General features: G+C 37.9%; 1 protein-coding gene across 3 annotated transcripts in view; it reads right to left on the bottom strand.

Moving 5' to 3' along the window:
- Positions 1-2,723: 2,723 nt before the first annotated feature.
- The window catches only part of LOC126298862 (uncharacterized), a 120,417-nt gene continuing 104,657 nt past the window's right edge, over positions 2,724-18,483 (bottom strand). For 2 of the 3 annotated variants that reach the window (XM_049990371.1, XM_049990372.1), the window contains exons 9-12: positions 15,747-16,437; positions 11,619-11,764; positions 9,810-9,883; positions 2,724-3,146 (exon numbers count right to left, since the gene is read on the bottom strand). In XM_049990371.1, coding sequence (XP_049846328.1) covers positions 3,026-3,146; positions 9,810-9,883; positions 11,619-11,764; positions 15,747-16,437 — 1,032 coding nt within the window. In that variant the 3' untranslated portion in view covers positions 2,724-3,025. The remainder of the gene's footprint in view (positions 3,147-9,809; positions 9,884-11,618; positions 11,765-15,746; positions 16,438-18,483) is intronic. The other variant, XM_049990373.1, reaches the window with a different exon arrangement.

Below are 18,483 nucleotides of genomic sequence, written 5' to 3'. Positions count from 1 at the left end.
ATGAGAAGAAGGGACCGGTTGGTAGGACATGTTCTGGGGCATCAGGCAATTACAAATTTATCATTGGAGGGCAGCGTGGAGGGTAAAAATCGTAGAGGGAGACCAAGAGATGAATACACTAAGCAGATTCAGAAGGATGTAGTAATCTGTAGGTATTGCAGTAGGTACTGGGAGATGAAGAAGCTAGCACAGGATAGAGTAGCATGGAGAGCTGCATCAAACCAGCCTCAGGACTGAAGACCACCACAACAACAACATTTCCATATTTATACAGATGGTCATGGGACTTTGGCTATCCAGCACAGAACTTCAAATTAAAAACACCTTTCAGCCGTCTACATTTCCAAACTATTATTTTATTGAGCAACCAGTTTCCATGATATATTATGCTGTCTTCAGGCCCCCTGAAAGACGTGTAGGAAGATTCCCACCTCTGGTCCAGTCAAAATAGTGCCCAGCATTCAATGACTGGTATCCGCAGATTTCTATTTGACACAGCAATCACTTCAGTCATCACCTGTCGACTGTTCAACAGTCCAAAAAAATAGACATCACACATTCATATAACAGTTATTAACATTTGAAACAAAATTGATTACAAAATGCATAACTAACCATGGAAACACACAGACTGTATGTGTATGATACATCATTATGAATCTCTTGATGCTAGCTGTGGAATGAACAATTTTCTATTACTGTAAAACAAATAAGAAAACAGTTATAAATTGTTCACTGAATAACATTAAAAATGGTGCTTAAACCACGTTTTCTCCACTTGTTCACAATTGGTTATTTCCACCTTGAGAGTTCCATCCTAACATCCCATCAATCATATGCTTATTTGGTGATATTTTGATAACTTTCAGAATGTAATATTGTAAGACAACATCATAAACTTAATCAGGAATACTTAATTAATGTATTTCAATTGCATAAATGGTACAATATACCTGATTTTGTGAATAATGGTAGGTTGTTGACTAACATAATGGTCATGAGACCTAAGTTTAAAATAATCAAGCAAGATAGAGCTCGCAGTCTTTGGTCATTGTGCTGTTGGATTGATAAGATGTGTGGAAGGTATTGTGTAGCCACAGAGGTGCTTGGGCTTAAGTGTGTTACATTGTACTTAGAAATATTTTGGTGTTTGCTAGTTCAGGACTTAGAATATTTTGGAAATCTGAATGCTGTTGGACTTGAAGGCACAGCCCTATTGCCAGTGTTTGAATATTTCCAGTCACACTCATTTTGTAACTGTTTAATAACTTCTACGCAGCCATTGAATTTTGAAATTCTGACTGCAGTTTGTCCACTCAGTCCACACTTGCTGTTGTCTTTGAATGCTCTGCCTGCACAACAAATCAATATTTCTTTGCTATTTTGAATCAATATTGAGTTAAATTAACAAGTGATGTGAAGCCACCATTCAGAATATATTTGTGTATGTTTATTTGAACAAACATATTGTCAAGGTTTAAACTATTTGCAATCACAGACTCATTATCCCATGGGATTATTTCATATTGTCGTTCCAATCATCCATTGCGCTGGTCTTCTCAGCAGCAGAGTATTGTGCCCCAGTGTGGCTAAACAGCTGCCACATTAACTTCATCGATGTCCAGTTGAACCACACTATGCAGTTAATAACAGGGGCAATCCGACCAACACTAATTTATTCGTTTCGTTTGCTGAGTAACACCTATCCACCCACTATCTGTAGAAGTGAGGCCTTGCTTAGGGAATACTGCAAGATGAAGGAGAACCTGGAATTACCCATACAGGAAGACATACCAAGTTTACGACGAAATAGTCTCCATTCAAGAGACCCATCATTATGGCAATCAGAAGAGCTAGATGCCAGTAATACTGGTGTGAGAGACCTGTGGTACCAAAGCTGTCAACTTATTGAAAATTCTAAAGAGCATGAGTGGTTCTGAAAGTATAATTGTGATCCTGCTGGCACAGAACTCGACAGGAAACTGTGGGTCAAATTGAACAGAGGTCACACTGGTCATGGATGATGCACAGACTCTCATCACAAATGGGGTGCTACAGTGTCTCTGCTTTGTGGCTGTGGGGCTCTGAAACAGATAATCAAGCAAATTAGAGATGAATTCCCCTTGCGTTCCTACCAGAGGAGTTGTAGCGACCTCATGAAAGCTGATGATACGGCTCTTAGATGGATTAGGAACCTAGATATTGAAATTTAGTTAGTTTTATATGTAGTTTTTGTATTTTCATATTCCTATTATATATAGTATTACTAATCTTATATATCTGTAATTTTAAAATGCATGTGAGCCATACGAATAAATAAATAATTTCATATTGTTTACCCTAAAATGTGATTATCTATTTATTGTTTATTTAATTATTCATTAATGTCTGTGCTAAGGGATGAGCTTTGTGGTTGATCCATAATTCAATTAGGGCTTTAAGCAGCAGTGCATGACCAATCTCTCTTTGACTCAGTAAGCCAATCTGAACTCTAAGGTGTGCCCTTGACCTCTGTTGCTCAGGTAGCAACTAACTGCTACTTACTGGGGATCAATGATATTTACTGATACCACAGCCACATTGAACCTGCAACATTTATTTCTTAAATGAAAAGAACACACTCTTTGATGAGTTTATACATACATTTTGTTCAGAAGATTGACGATTTGAAAACATGATGCACTTGTCAGATTTTAGTGTGAAAGCTCAGAAAGACACACATGTAGCCATGAACTTTTTTATTTCAGCTGAAACATGAATACAGAAAGAGTTTCTAACAACTGAAGTCAGACATCACACACACACAAACACACACACACACACACACACACACACACACACACACAATGTAAATCTAACACGCAGTACAATAATTCATATAATCGGTCTTTTAACACTGGAAAGAGCTCCACACAACACAACATTCTTGTAACTTCTTTTTTAACAACACAACACAACATTCTTGTAACTTTTTTTTAACACAAACAGTTATCACAGATTTTTCAGAATGCTATACAAATGAATTTTACTTGTCCACTAGTCTAGTATCATCAACTCCAAGTCCACAGTTACTGAATATATCAAACTGTTTTCTTCTTCTTAGTGCCACTAAGGCATCCCTCAAGTAAATGGTCACAGGAGTTTTCCTGCAAATAAATAAATAACATTATTACTACCAACAAATATGAATACTGAGAGGTTTTTCATTTATTATTAAACATATATCATTCACTACGGTGTTACAGAATGAAGCCCATTTCACACTATTCCTTCAATCTGATGAGGAGTCCAGCATCACAAAATAAAATTTTTGCTGAAATGTTGTTTGCCTTGAATGATCTAGGGAGGCAAGGGCATCTTTAAGATTCACTTCACACTTCAGAACTGTTGTACAGACAAGGAGTAACCAATTACCAAAAGAGTCAAAATAATAACTGTTAAAATGGTAAACTGAGTCTAAACTCCATCAGAAGAGTTTCAGAAGCTAATAAGAGGTGTTTTCATGAATAACTTGATATAATGAAATCTTGATCTCCAGTGGTTTTATAGAGTAATTTAATTGGTTTGTTATCCCAATTATTTTCACTGAAAATACCTCCACAATAATACAAATGCATATAACACAAAATCTGTGAACAAAATATTTTCACTGACTTATGGATTCCCTCAAACTTCAATTTTGTACCCCTCAGCCCCATTTTGTATTTTGTTTCAAGCCGAGTTAGTTTTTCGTGAGCAGTAATGCACCTTGGGTATGAGGCAGTGAGATGCAACATAATTGCAACACAACAATACTGTACAATCTTTCATGATCATGAAACTTCCTGTCAGATTAAAACATTGAGTCAAACCGAAACTCGAACTTGGGATCTTTGCCTTTCACGGGCAAGTGATCTACCAACTGAGGTACCCAAGCATGACTCACGACTTGTTCTCACAGCTTCAGTTCTGCCAGTACCTCATTTCCTACCTTCCAAACTTCACAGAAGCTCTTCTGTGAACCTTGCAGAACTAGTACTCCTGGTAGAAAAGGTTCTGCGGCGACATGGCTTAGCCACAGCCTGGGGGGATGCTTCCAGAACGAAATTTTCACTCTGCAGCAGAGTGTGCACTGATATGAAACTTCCTGTCAGATTAAAACTGTGTGCCAGACGGATTCATGATCATCAGCATTTAGATCAACTTCTATGAAGAAGGTGTTTGACACTTCTGTCACAGAATGACAACATGGTTTCATCCCATTAGACACTTCTGTCACAGAATGAAAACATGGTTTCATCCCAAGGCAGTAGTGTTCAATACGACCAAAAAGTGTAGCCATATAGTGCTTGATAGCTGTAATATGTACACATGACTAATGCTCACAAGCTGTGGAGCACCAAGTATAGGTGATCTTCACTCCTTGTTTTGTAAGCTTTCACTATCTTTTTTTGTACAAATGATCGTGTTATACCCTAGTCAGAGTTGAAGCCTGGGAGCAAAGAGGCGTTTACATTTTAATAGTGTCTCCAAAACTGTGGATGAAAGGAGTAATGGTTATCACTTACTGTATAGCCAGATACTGAGCAGTTGATAGGTACATACATGAGATTGAAAATGTTCCGGAGCTATTAGTCTCTCTCTCTCTCTCTCTCTCTCTCTCTCTCTCTCTCTCTCTCTCTCTCTCTCTCTCTCTCGACCCCCCTTCTAGCCCAAGAGCCCAATCGAGCTGCAGTGTGCAGTGCCTGAACAATGTAGTCAGTCAGGACAGAAGGAAGATATCATCATAAAGCTAAAGAACTTTTTCAGACCTGTTTATATGCCTGTTGACCATACAATGAACCTATCTCAACTACATGGTGAATGGTAATCTGATGATCCTCAGATTATTTGTATTTCGTCCATAACATTCCATTAGCATAATGATGAAAAGCATAAATCAATGAAAATTATCTTCTAGACAAATTTGACACACATTGCATATCACATTCATTTCCATTGATATGAAATTGTCTGTCAACACACTATCACAAAGGTAACGGGGGTATAAGACTGAATAAATTACTCTGTAATGAGAAATGAGAGCAAAGGTTCTTTACATCATGTAATGTGAAAATACAATTTACTCAACACAACAAAAAAGTTAATTACATGGTGAAACTGTAAACTAAAAAGAATGCCTATGAATCAATCACCTGTTTGAGGTTCAGAGATAACACAAATAATCAAACCATTTACACTGCACATACAATGTAACAGAAGATTTACTGTCCACATTACTGCCCCCTCACCCCAAAAGTCAACATTATTTAGGGTTGAAATGTATGCAGTGTCCAAAACCAATTACGACTGGAGTTTACTTGGAGGCACAGGCTGCGGTGGTGGAAGACTAGGTGCATTCTGTGTCACACACAGATAGCATCTTGGTGTTACCTGCTGCCCCCCCCCCCCCCCCCCCCTCTATGGCAATGGTGGCAGTGGTAGTCCAGATGCATTCTGTGTCGCCACAGGTAGACTGAATTTTCTGTGGTGGCATGACAGTATTGTGTATGGACCATAGTATGGCAATTGTAGAGATTTTTGAATGGCACTGTGTAGGACGACAACTTGTTTGCAGAGGACAGTCAGTCACAGAAAATGAATGGTCATTGTGCAGAAGGTTCTTTTGAAATAGCCAGCTGGAGATCGTGAATCTGTGAGCATACATGTTGTGCAAAGTCTGAGGTTCCAATAGTGTTATTTGATGTATAAGTAACGATTTCTGCAGGCAGTCAAATTGTTTTTCCATACACTAACTCAGCTGTTGATGCACTGAAGTCTTGTTTAAAAAATGTTCAGAAGTCTATTAGGGCAATATGGAGACTGTCAGTCCAATGCTCTGTGGCATGGCATCTGAGTGAGGTCTCTAATTGTTGATGGAGCTGTTCCACGAGGCCACCAGCAGCAGGTGGCAGGCACAGATTTAAATTTGGTTCATGCCAAGCAATGATGAAAGTTCTTTAAAGAAGTGTGACTCAAACTGTTTTCCTTGATTGGTAGTGATGCAGAGGGGAATGCAAAAGTGAGCAATCTACTCACAAAAGAAGGTTGTCGCTGCTGTTGCATCTTGCATTGGACAGGCTTCAGGCTGTGAAGAGAAACAGTCAGTGTCAGGCAGTGTGTACTGATATTCTTCGGATGGTGATAAAGATACAGTAATGTTGTTGCAGACATGCATAAATCACTGATTCAGTGGGGTGAAGTTGCATCTTGCATTGGACAGGCTTCAGGCTGTGAAGAGAAACAGTCAGTGTCAGGCAGTGTGTACTGATATTCTTCGGATGGTGATAAAGATACAGTAATGTTGTTGCAGACATGCATAAATCACTGATTCAGTGGGGTGAAGTTACAGAGCGAAGCTGTTTTTTGCAGAGTTATTTTGTTGCATCGATAAGCATTGCACTAGTGAACGAATGCATTACAATCATTCTTGATATATGGCCGAACAAATATCTTTCTCACTATCTATACAGTAGCCCTTAGTCCTGGGTGAGAGAGGGAGAGAAGAGAGGATATTGCTGGTGGCGGAAATCTGTTGTGATGAACAGTTGCCCTTGTGATGTTGATATGCTGCAGTACAGTGCTACGCTGAAGCACAGTATTTCAGCATGTCCAAGATGTAAGCCAGACAATGTTTCGAGTAATACCTTCAGTTCATTGTCTCCTTTTTGGGCATTGGCAAGTGCTACAAAGGCAATTTCCTTTGCAATGGCATCAATGTGAGATATGCATCTCCTGGTCTACTCTACCCACTATCAGCATGTTGAATATCTGTAGAAAATTGCACAATGAGATCCAAATGCTGCAACTGGCTTGGTGCTGCCTTGTTTGGTTTCTGAAGGAAGGTACACATTAGTTGCTCATGGTCTTTCATAAGAATGAAATGTCTATCTCCACATATGCATCAAAACTTTCCGATCACGACATATGCTGCGTAGAGGCCATGGTCACATACTGACCGACTGTCTTCGGAAGGTCATAATTTTTTACTGATGAAAGCTAGAGGTTGCCAGACTCTTGTACAAGTTGTAAAATACAGTATTGCCCTGTTTTTACATGCCCAAAAATAGCATTTTCCCACTAATTATGACATTTTTTATTGTTCCCATCAAATTTCCTATGTCCACAATATTAATTCGCTCCTAATTTTGCGTCAACATATTTATAATTTTCCTGCGATTTACGCATTATGAAAAAGTTCCTGTCAGAGTAACATCGCTGTGCTACCTACTTGCCGTGACACAGCCCATGTCAGCTATTAGGAAATGAAGAGACTTCAGTTTCCTGTGAACTGTCCATATGCACCAATGCTATCACATCTGTGTCAACAAGTGTCTATGTACTTGCACTTTCTAGCGACTAGTGTTACCACAATACGACCAATCTGAACTTATATCAATTCACCACTCAATAATTGTGACTCATTTAGTGTGTTCTGAACCACAAGCCCATGTATGCAGTTTCATAGCTTCAGCCAAGCCTGGCGAGCAAAGATCAGTTTGGTTTTCATTAATATAGTATTAATTATTCAAAGTGTTCTAATTAACTGTATTATTACTAACCATCTGTGTCCAAGAAGTCTGACATAACAGGGGTCAACAAGTGTCATGAAAGTATAATTTATTCAACAGAACAAAAAAGAATAATAACATCACATAATTGTAAAATGAAAAGAACAGCTATGTGTTAGTCAAATGTTTTAAGTTCAGGGCAACACAAATAAGAAGAGAGTTTACACTGAACATAAAATGTAACAGACAATTTACTGTGCACAACCAAAACCCTCAAATAGCATCTGTGATCAACAACCTCTGAAAGTCTGTCGGTAGGATTTTGGCATCGTTCTGTTCAGTAGTAAGTGAATCTCAGCAAAGGATGCCACATACAATAATTCACTGAACCAGAGCATATGCACTAAGTATAGTAGCAAAGCATTGCATTATACATTAGTAGTACATCATCACAGACTATCATCACAGACTATCATCACTTAGACCAACTTAGAAAAGTTCATGTTCAAAAGCATGAAGCTAGATGTTCAATATACAATCAGGCATACTAACTTTTTTGTTGCCACTAAAACATAATATGTGGAATAGAGTTGACACAGATCATATATCAGTTGTGAAAAATGAACTACAGCTACAGGTCCACTGTATCCTACACATCTATACAATATTTCCCTATGTCAAAAGCAACTTAAGTGAGTTCTAAACCAGAGAGAATATGCACTTCCACAACATTAGAAGCAAACTGGACTTATATATTCCAAGACACAGAGCAACAAAGACTATAAATTCACATAAAATAACAAGCTTAAAGCTTTTTGATAAACTTAAAATATTTGCTTGGTCCTTGCCCTGTAGGTCTTTCAAAGTTAAGATTTATGAGTGGTTACTGAAACATCCCTTTTATAAGACAGCAGAACTAATTAAAATAAATGTTCCTGAAATTAGTTTTTAAGACATTTTAAAATATGTGTCATTAAATCAAAGACCTCCTCTACAAAAATTGTTATTTATTAAATATATAATGTCTAAACCTATTCCACTGTATGTGCTCAATGGTGAATAAAGAACTGACCTGAATTCACTGAACCAAGTAATAATGTAATTTACAAAATGTCCCTGCACTTTGTTGTGGCATTCAATCCATTTGTGTATTTCAACAAGTGCCAGCAGCTGTCAATAAGTGGACTAAAGGTACAACATTCTTTGCACAAATTACTTTATACTTTTGATGCCATTTGGAACATTGTCAAACGGTACACGAAAAGTTGTAACTGGATATGAGAATGAAGCCATAAAAGTTTATTCAGCCATTCTTACTTCAAACACAGAGCGCACAACAGCAACAAAATGGACTTCATGCATGAAGCACAATCTGAGAATGTACATTTCCTAGAAAGTAGGTGCTCACTGTGGAGTGCCATCAGTTAATAATATCAGCCACCTACACATTTCTTAATGACATGGGAAGCTGCACTACATATTAACTAATTCCAGTAACCACATTTACTTTCACTTGGCACATTACACCCCATCCTATTTAGGAGTAAGGTACTGCCAAACCCTTAGAGCTTGAATCAAATCAAGATATTATATGAGATCCTCACACTTTCACTTGTCTAAATGCAATAGGACACTGTTTTCTGAACCGTCAGTACACACCTTCTGATCAACTGCCTAACATTCCTTAAAACACTTTCCCAATTTGCATGAAAGAATGTTTCATGTGCAACAAGAAAATGAGGCATGTTTATTTACTGAAGATTCACTTTGTTGATCCTAAACATGGGTTACTTTATGCTTCAATGACAAATCATTACTTCTTTATATTATAAGTTACTAGCTCATAACAGTTTACTGAAGTTTCTGTGAATAGTAGTGTAGAAACTTAAACATCAAATAAATTACATTAGAGTGGTCTATTCTCATAAATTAATGTGTCACTGAAAACAACATATTACAACGGTAATAGCAAACTTTTGAAAAAAAAAACACACTTTTATTCTACACTGTCTACATAAGCTCTGCTATTATGTCTTTACTTGCTATTAACTAGCCAACAGCAACAGTAAAGTTGGTGGATACTGAGCTCCTGGGTAAGGTGTATGTACAGAGAGATATAAATTTCCACATAAGCAGATGTGTGTATTAGTTTTAATTTGTGTATATGAAACAAGGAAGATGGGAGTGAAAATATGTATAGGTACTTGTTCCTTAAGGAACAGAGTAAGTGATTTTCATCAAAAGAAAAAGAATAAATCTCTTTTAACAAAGAATACATACCCCTTTGGATCATAGTGGTTCCATGCTACATCCAGTGTTCTCCTAAAAATATCCTCCATAAATAATTCTGCAGCCTGGAGAAGAAACATTACATTTTCTTAGATATGAGAGAAATACAGTTACATAGTATTTAGAGCCTTATTGCAAAGTCAGTTAATTGATAGATCCTTGTTACCGTTTTCTCACATCTTTTAAGCTTTAAGAGCACCAAAGTGTTCTAATTTACAGAAAAATTAAAGTCTGTGAAGTTCTTACATATGCTGATCAATCAGAAAATAAATTTATTTTCAAAAACTTTATAAAAGTGAAAAATATGTTACGGCAATCACAACCAAAATTAATGATGCGGAACATAACTGTAACCTAGAACTTTTGACAGAAAATTTTGCCCACTGCAATCTTAATTCAACATGGACTATGTACCCAGGGAAGAAAAACAACAAAAATAGATCTGACCCGAATCAGTCAGAAATAACAGAAGAAACTGCACACAATATATAAACAACTTAGCAATAAACTACACTGGTACAACAATATGATCACACTTTCAAACAACAATCACTGATGTGAGAACCAATCCATAACCAGTCAATCCAAAATGTCGCAAACTAGCGAGGAACTACATATGCTGTTCACTGCTCATAAAGCACCACCGTGCAAAAACGTTTGAACCGTGCAACAGTCTACACGAACCATCTTTTCTGCATAGTTTATTTGCTTTTTTAAACCTTTCAAGGGTTTCATAATCTCTTAATTTGACATCCCCAGGTAGCAACTGCAGAACATCTAGAAGTACACATGTCATGGGGATAAAAAAACACATTACATGAACCTAGGTAATGAGGGCTGTTAGAAAAACTTCATATACATACAGAACCTAAACGGTAAAATGGACAGAGGAGGCTGTACAAGACTAATTGCCTCTGTGGGTCTACCTAAATAGTAATATTACGTATGTGTTAATACTGATGTTTCATTTAGCATAACAAACTTCACAACATCAGACTTCAAGCCTCATTCTTACTACAGGTGGGAGTGTCTCACTGTGGAGTCTCAGTCCTGCCCTTCCTTTGAATCATCCACAACTTACTGATGAAGGAACTATTAGCTCTGAAAGCTAAGTAGTGTATCACTTTTACTTTTATGTGTGTCTATCAGCAGTATTAAACTTTTCACCTCCTGAAAATAAGTACTGGGGAGAAATTCTGTGTCATAATGGTTCAAATGGCTCTGAGCACTATGGGACTTAACATCTGAGATCATCAGTCCCTTAGAACTTAGAACTACTTAAACCTAACTAACCAAGTACATCACACACATCCATGCCCGAGGCAGGATTCGAACCTGTGACCATAGCAGTCGCATGTTTCCAGACTGAAGGGCCTAGGACCGCTCAGCCACACTGGCCGGCCAACAACAGTGAGATTTAGATAAAAGTTGTTTCTGGCTCTATTTACTAGGATTTTTGAACATGTTACAGTAATTTTAATTTTATTATTTCTATACTTATTATAATAGGAGATGAATGAATGAAACATACAATATAACTATACATACAGTGCAAAAATGAAACTAGAGGGCTACTTGTTCACCTATTACTTGAGTACATAAAAATTACTATCAAAAGCACTATACATTAACAATTTTTCCATTGTACTAGTTAATCAGATATTGATAGGGGCTCATAAAAGTAAAGAATGAACTGTTATTTGATGATCCTATCTCCTTTCCTCGATACGATGCAAACTTGCGTTCATGCTATTTCAGTTCAAACATCTACATTTCCAAACGGTTATATTTGGTACTTACAATTGCTACTAAGATTTCTGGTACTGTATAGTGATTTGGTTTTGGACCATGCCAAAGACTAAGCCACTTCAAACTTTTTCGTACAAAGTGGCACAGCTGTGCACGCTCACTATCCACTTCCAGTATATCTTCACTCAAAGAGTCTCCTGCCAAAAAATAAAAATGATCAAGTTTACTTTAGAAGTTGTTAAGGGAGGCAGACCTGAATAACAAACTTCTGCAGTTTCCCATGTGTGCATTTCAAATTAGTTGTTCAGTGCTCTTTTCTGTAGCTTTGAAACAGAACAACATCAATACACTAAGAAATTATGTATGAAAAATTAAAAATGACTAACTCCTAGCTGTGAGTTTTATGCAACCTCTAGGAAAACTTTCAGAGAGATGCTCACGTGGGAATGTCCTCTACATATGTGGGACCTCTCCTCCCTGAAGAAGTTGGGCTCTTAAAGTTGGGATAACATGTGAACAAATAATTTGAGTTTCTTAGAATCAAAATAGCATTTCATCATCCAAGCAAAGGGCTTTCCTATTCAACTGGTGAAAACAAACTACAAAATACTATCCTGATTTCAGAAAAAGGTATCATGCTTGTCTTCCCTCTTTGAACTGTAATAGTTTTTATAAATGTCTCACTTAATATTCATTTTGAGAATGTGTTAAGTTGTTATGATGGATCCGTATCTGTCACAAGTCACCACAAATATCATGGAAAACTCAGATATCTTTGGCTATGCAGCCATTTAATGTTCTTGATAACTGTTGATATTTTGACAGGTGAACACCCCATTACTTTCAGGGCACAAATGAAATGAGAGTTCACTGTACAAGGTAACTTAAACCATCTGTGGGTGGGGTATGTCAACTAGATACAAAAGACGTATGCAGGAGGACAACACACTGTGAACAACTACTACCACCACACAATCAGACAACCAGCATTGGCACAACTGACTGTGAAATACTAATTAACAACATGACCAGAGGGAGAGCATGATTCCAGGCAAAATTCAGGTAAAAACATCTGTCTAATTAGAAGGCCATTTGCTAATTGAATCTCAACAACTTCTTTACTAATATAATCCCAGTAACTGAATCTTTGTGTTATTACATTCCATCAGATAACTTTTATGAAGGTAATGTTCTACAATTGCAAATTTGCTTTGTTGTTTTAAGCAAGTGTGATGCTTATGCTCTATGCATCATTTCTCTGCAGTCCTCTTGGTCTGACCGTTGAAGACAAAATTTCTTTTTGATACAAATTGTTGGCATATGGACAGACACAGACAATTTGACAGATTCTCTCTCTCTACCCTTGCAACCGCTCCAGGTGTAAAACCTGTCCTATGCACCCTCCCACCACCACCTACTCCAGTCCTGTAACCCGGAAGGTGTACACGATCAAAGGCAGAGCCACGTGTGAGAGCACCCACGTGATTTACCAACTGACCTGCCTACACTGTGACGCTTTCTATGTGGGAATGACCAGCAACAAACTGTCCATTCGCATGAATGGACACAGGCAGACAGTGTTTGTTGGTAATGAGGATCACCCTGTGGCTAAACATGCCTTGGTGCACAGCCAGCACATCTTGGCACAGTGTTACACCGTCCGAGTTATCTGGATACTTCCCACCAACACCAACCTATCCAAACTCCGGAGATGGGAACTCGCCCTTCAATATATCCTCTCTTCTCGTTATCCACCAGGCCTCAATCTCAGCTAGCTTCAAGTTGCCGCCACTCATACCTCACCTGTCATTCAACACCATCTTTGCCTCCACACTTCCGCCTTGACTTATATCTCTGCCCATGCTCTTTGCCTTTAAATATGTCTGCTTGTGTCTGTGTATGTGCGGATGGATATGTGTGTGTGTGTGTGTGTGTGTGTGTGTGTGTGTGTGTGTGTGTGTGTGTGTGTGTGCGCGCGCGAGTGTACACCTGTCCTTTTTTTTCCCCCTAAGGGAAGTCTTTTCGCTCCCGGGATTGGAATGACTCCTTACCCTCTCCCTTAAAACCCACATCCTTTCATCTTTCCTTTTCCTTCCCTCTTTCCTGACGAAGCAGCTGCCGGTTGCGAAAGCTCAAATTCTGTGTGTGTGTGTGTGTGTGTGTGTGTGTGTGTGTGTGTGTGTGTGTGTGTGTGTGTGTGTTTCATTCATTGTGCCTATCTACCGGCACTTTCCCACTTGGTACTCTAACTCAGGAAAGCAATGTTACCGTTAAAGGTAAATCAAATAGCTACATCTTTACATGCACAGGGGTGTTTTCAACTGAAACGGCTAAGGGTCGCAAAAATAGCTTTAAAACATATGTAAAACTGGCAGTGTCCTGAAAACATTGAGGAAACTATCCTTGTAATTCTTTCAAGGCCACAATGAATGTTTCAAACCTCACATTTTCTTTAACATCAGTGAGCTTAGGGAACTGCGCTGTCTTTGTCAGAATGTGTCTCTTTTACAAAGTGCTTTTCTTTTTAAATGCATTCCCCTCAAATCAAGAAGAAGTTACCTTCCATTGTCTTACTGTGGGCAGTGTACAGTCAAGTCCACTTAAAATGCAAAGCCCACAATCCGTTATGAATGTTCAATTTTTGTTCCTGCTCTCCCTTGTCCTTCATAAATTCAACAATAGCAAGTTTTAAATCAAAAAATCATTCGAGGCATGCTCCTTGAATTAACCAATGTATTTTGCAGTGATATATGAAGTCTCCACACTCTTCGTTCAGTTCCATTGAAAACTGTTGCAACTGACAATGGAAAATGCATGCAACTTCAGAAATTTTACTGTTGATGCAACCAATTTCTTCACGTGCTCCTTGGCTACAAATTTAACACAAAGTACTTCTTGATGTACAGAACAATGAATCCTGTCTATCAATCATTATAATTTTCTGCTCTTACATAGTCAACTAAATCTTTAGATTCTTTCTGCATGGCTTTGTAATGTCGCTTCGAGCTAATATGCAGTACCCATTGCTTATTCAAATTGAGAATTCTCATCACACTCTTCTGCCATTAGAATTCATTTTTAAAGGATTGTGATGACAGATCTATTACTAGCCCTTTTTGTGCAAACAACCACTGGACCTATTAACATCCTCCACATTATGAACAAATGACGAAGGGTAAAAGCGCTGATGCCACAATTCCGCTGAACTGAGGTGAGTTATGTTAACGGAAAAATGCCACACTGGAATGCTAAATGGAATGTCAGACTGTTCGAGTATTTCTGAGAAGGACTGAGCAAAGCCGAGTGACAGGCCAGGACTTGGCCTGCACATGTGATGGAATGGACTGTACTCATTTGGGTAACTAGCAATATCTATGTTTCCTTGATGGCTGACAATAACATTTTTCTTAAATGAACTAAATAATAGTAACCTTGTCACAAACATGCTTAACTATGAAACAAGAAATAATAATTCAATGAAATTATCATTAAAATGCAGAATAAATAATTGTGTGACTAGTATAGCTACTTTTACTTTCATGGCTTCAATATAATAGTTGGAGTGAGGTCTATCTTTTTAGTTAATATGATTTTCTATCTCACATATGTTATGGACACAGAAAAAAAATTAGTTTAGGATAAGAAGCTGGAGATGAGCTCTCTTTCTGTATAACCCAGAGAAAATTTTGGGTATAAATGGTAGTGAAGACAAATTACATCTTTTATATTTTTTTCATTGGCATAATCCCAGCTAGTAGACTTGGCAAATGTATAGTATTTAAATTTGCTACCAGATACCCTTTGTGTTGCCACAGTTGTCAGTTATTTGAAGGAAAGAAATTGTGCATGCCACATGTCTGTGAATTGTGTAAACTTTGTTTTGTGTGCTATTGTTTTTAAACCATTTGTGTATCATATTGTCTGAAGTGGAAATTGGGGACCAGACCAGCATTTGCCTAAATGACCAAGGTAACAACCTAAAACCACACGTAGGCTGCATAGTGCACCGACCACTGTTGTTAATCCACCACGCATATTCCATCTGGGTCTGGCTCACCTTTGTGTCTCACAAGCAGAAGCATTATGCTATACGGCGACAAGTTATATCAGTGTTTGAGGACAAATTACATCAAAGATTAATGCTAAAGACAACAACTGACACAGTTAAAACCATCTTACCTCCATCCGCTATATTGTACACTGAAAGGATGTCCACATCCCTGGGATCATCATTCCAGCCATCATTATCTTCATCATTTGCATATATGAACTCTAGTACTCTCTTTGGTTCACACAATGTCTGCTTCATACACAGTCTTCTCAAATTCTGTAGAAGTTTGTCTTTGTTAATCTGTGTTTCAGATCTCTTCTTCTTACTTTTATACATCTTTTTTGCATCAGTTTTAAATATTTTATTTTCATTTGTCTTTAACTCCAAAGCTGGGTTATTTTTTGGTCTGATTAATGGAGTATAATCCTTGTTGACTGAAGTAGTTTCTTTCTTTGTGATTTCTGTTACAGCTATATTTTTTGTATCAGTAGTGGTGTCACCTTTATTTTTGTCAAGACTCATTTTATTTTTCTTCACTTTACATCCACGTTCAGGTTTATTGTTAATCACAGCACTAGCATCCTTTTCTGCACTACTTCTTGGGAAAGATTTCTGTTTCTTACTCAATTTATAGCACATGCTGTCACTTGCAGAAATCTTAACATATTTCTTTTCACATCCATCCTGAACTAATTTTATTTTTGGGTAGGGAACATAACCATGTCTCCTTGCATAAATCACAATCTCTTTGCATGTCCAGGATTTTTCAGATGAATTACACCCAAACAGTACATTTTTTATCATCTTCGATCGGTAATACTGAAAATGTAAGAAAATACCAATATTAAGCACCAGACAAGAAATTTTTATATTTTAAAATCTTGGAAATCAATTGACACTTATTTTTAAAAGAGTTTTTTTACAGTCAATAAATATTCTATGTTTAAAGGAAAAATTATGTCTGTTTATAACAGAATATTTGTTTGGTACAAAAACCCTACATAATTATTGTTTGCAGAATTCCATGATTGATATAATTTTTTTCTTTTCTTCAATTCGACATGTTTAGTCATACAATTACCAGTTTCAACTGCAATCATCAGTCTTCATCAGATCAATTGTTACAACATAAAAAGTCTCGTAACACTGATGTGTGTGTGTCGTTATACTCAACTGTGTACGTGTTAGTGACAGGGGGCTCCTTGTGCTGCAACACAACGTGTGCACTGCCTGACAAAGGTAAGTACTCGGAAGACATGGTTGGATGTCAATGTAACTTCAAACAAGTACACACCATCGACCAGGTAAGTAACTGACAGAGTTGCAATTCTTTGTGATACGTAGAATGACCAATAGTGCGTGCCGTTCTTGTGTAGTATTATTACCTCACCTGATATAGTATATAAGGGGTGAGAACAACGTTATATGTTGAGTGAACACTGTTAAAGGCATGGATATGCCGTATATTCACGAGAGACGGTGTCATCAGCATCTAACAGAGTTTTAAAGGGTCCCTCATTGTGGGGTCTCCTTTTGGCCAGCTGGCAATTTGTGCAATATCCAGAATTGTGGGGCATTCCAGTGTGACAATGGCCCCTTGCTGGACCACATGGGAATGTGAGGCAGGCATACTCATCATCAAGGTTCTGGTTGGCTACATCTGACCACCACAACGCAGAACTGCCACACTGTGTACCAAACTTATCATAACCCTTTCACATCTGCATCTACCATTCAAGAACAAGTAATGGACTCTTTGCAACATTCTGTGCTATCCCGCACCATTGGTCAGAAAGTAGCAGCAACCGGACTAGAGATTTACTGTACCATGAGTAGGAAGCTGTTAACATCACAATATAAATGGATACTTCTGGAGTGGTGCTATGACCATTAAGTACGAACTGCTGATGAATGGCATCACATTGTGTTCAGTGGTGAATCGCAATTCGATCTACCCCAGATGACCATCATCAGTGAGTATGGCTGCAACCTGGCCACAGCTAAGATTCTTCCAACACTTTTGGAGAGGTACAGTGGTGTTACTCCCGGTGACATGGTGTGAGCAGCAGTCAGGTATGATTCAGGTCACAGCTGGCAGTGATTGAGAGAACTCAAATATGTCATGGACTTCCTGTGTCATCTTGTGTTACCTCAGTATCATGGTGCCATTTTTCAACAGGACAGTGCTTGTCCACTAATGTGTCACTTTGAACTGTCTGAATGATGTTGAGATACTCCCATGGCCAGCAAGATTCCCAGATCTGTTGACGTTAGAGTGTGTGAGACCAATTTGGATATCAACTCAGTATAGTGCCTGTATCCAGTATACCAAGGACCAGTTACAACAGCTGTAGGCCAGCTTGCCTGAGGAGAGGATACAATGGCTTTATGACACCCTTCCAAATCAAATCAGTGCCTGCATCCAGGACAGAGATGGTGCCATGTCACAATGCTTAAGTGGGCTCATATTGGTAACTTCTTTGTAAATCTGACTATTTTGTTATCACTGAAATAATGTCACATACCCTCTCATCCCATGAAGTTTCACTTCAAACCTCCTCCCCTTCTGGGTGCTTCACTCTTTTTCAGGCAGTGTAGATGACTGTTGATTACAGTTGAAAGAGAAAACTGTATGAATGAAACCTGTGATTATGTGAGGTTCAATACAAGAAAAAAGAATAAATAATTTTTTTAACAATTTAGTTGCTACCTTTTCCACAACAAAGACTCACATTTTCATTCATTACAGCAGCAAGTAGTTGATACTGTAGTCTGAGTATCATATGCAATGTTAAGGAACAGTTATAAAGAAAATTTCATCTTCCTAGATGAAATAATTTCTCTTATAAGATAAAATGCTGCAAT

This window comes from Schistocerca gregaria, chromosome X (genome assembly GCF_023897955.1).
Source record: "Schistocerca gregaria isolate iqSchGreg1 chromosome X, iqSchGreg1.2, whole genome shotgun sequence".
Classification (NCBI taxonomy): Eukaryota; Metazoa; Arthropoda; class Insecta; order Orthoptera; family Acrididae; genus Schistocerca; species Schistocerca gregaria.
The sequence above is the reverse complement of the archived record's forward strand: the minus strand, read 5'-3'. Positions and strand labels throughout refer to the sequence as shown.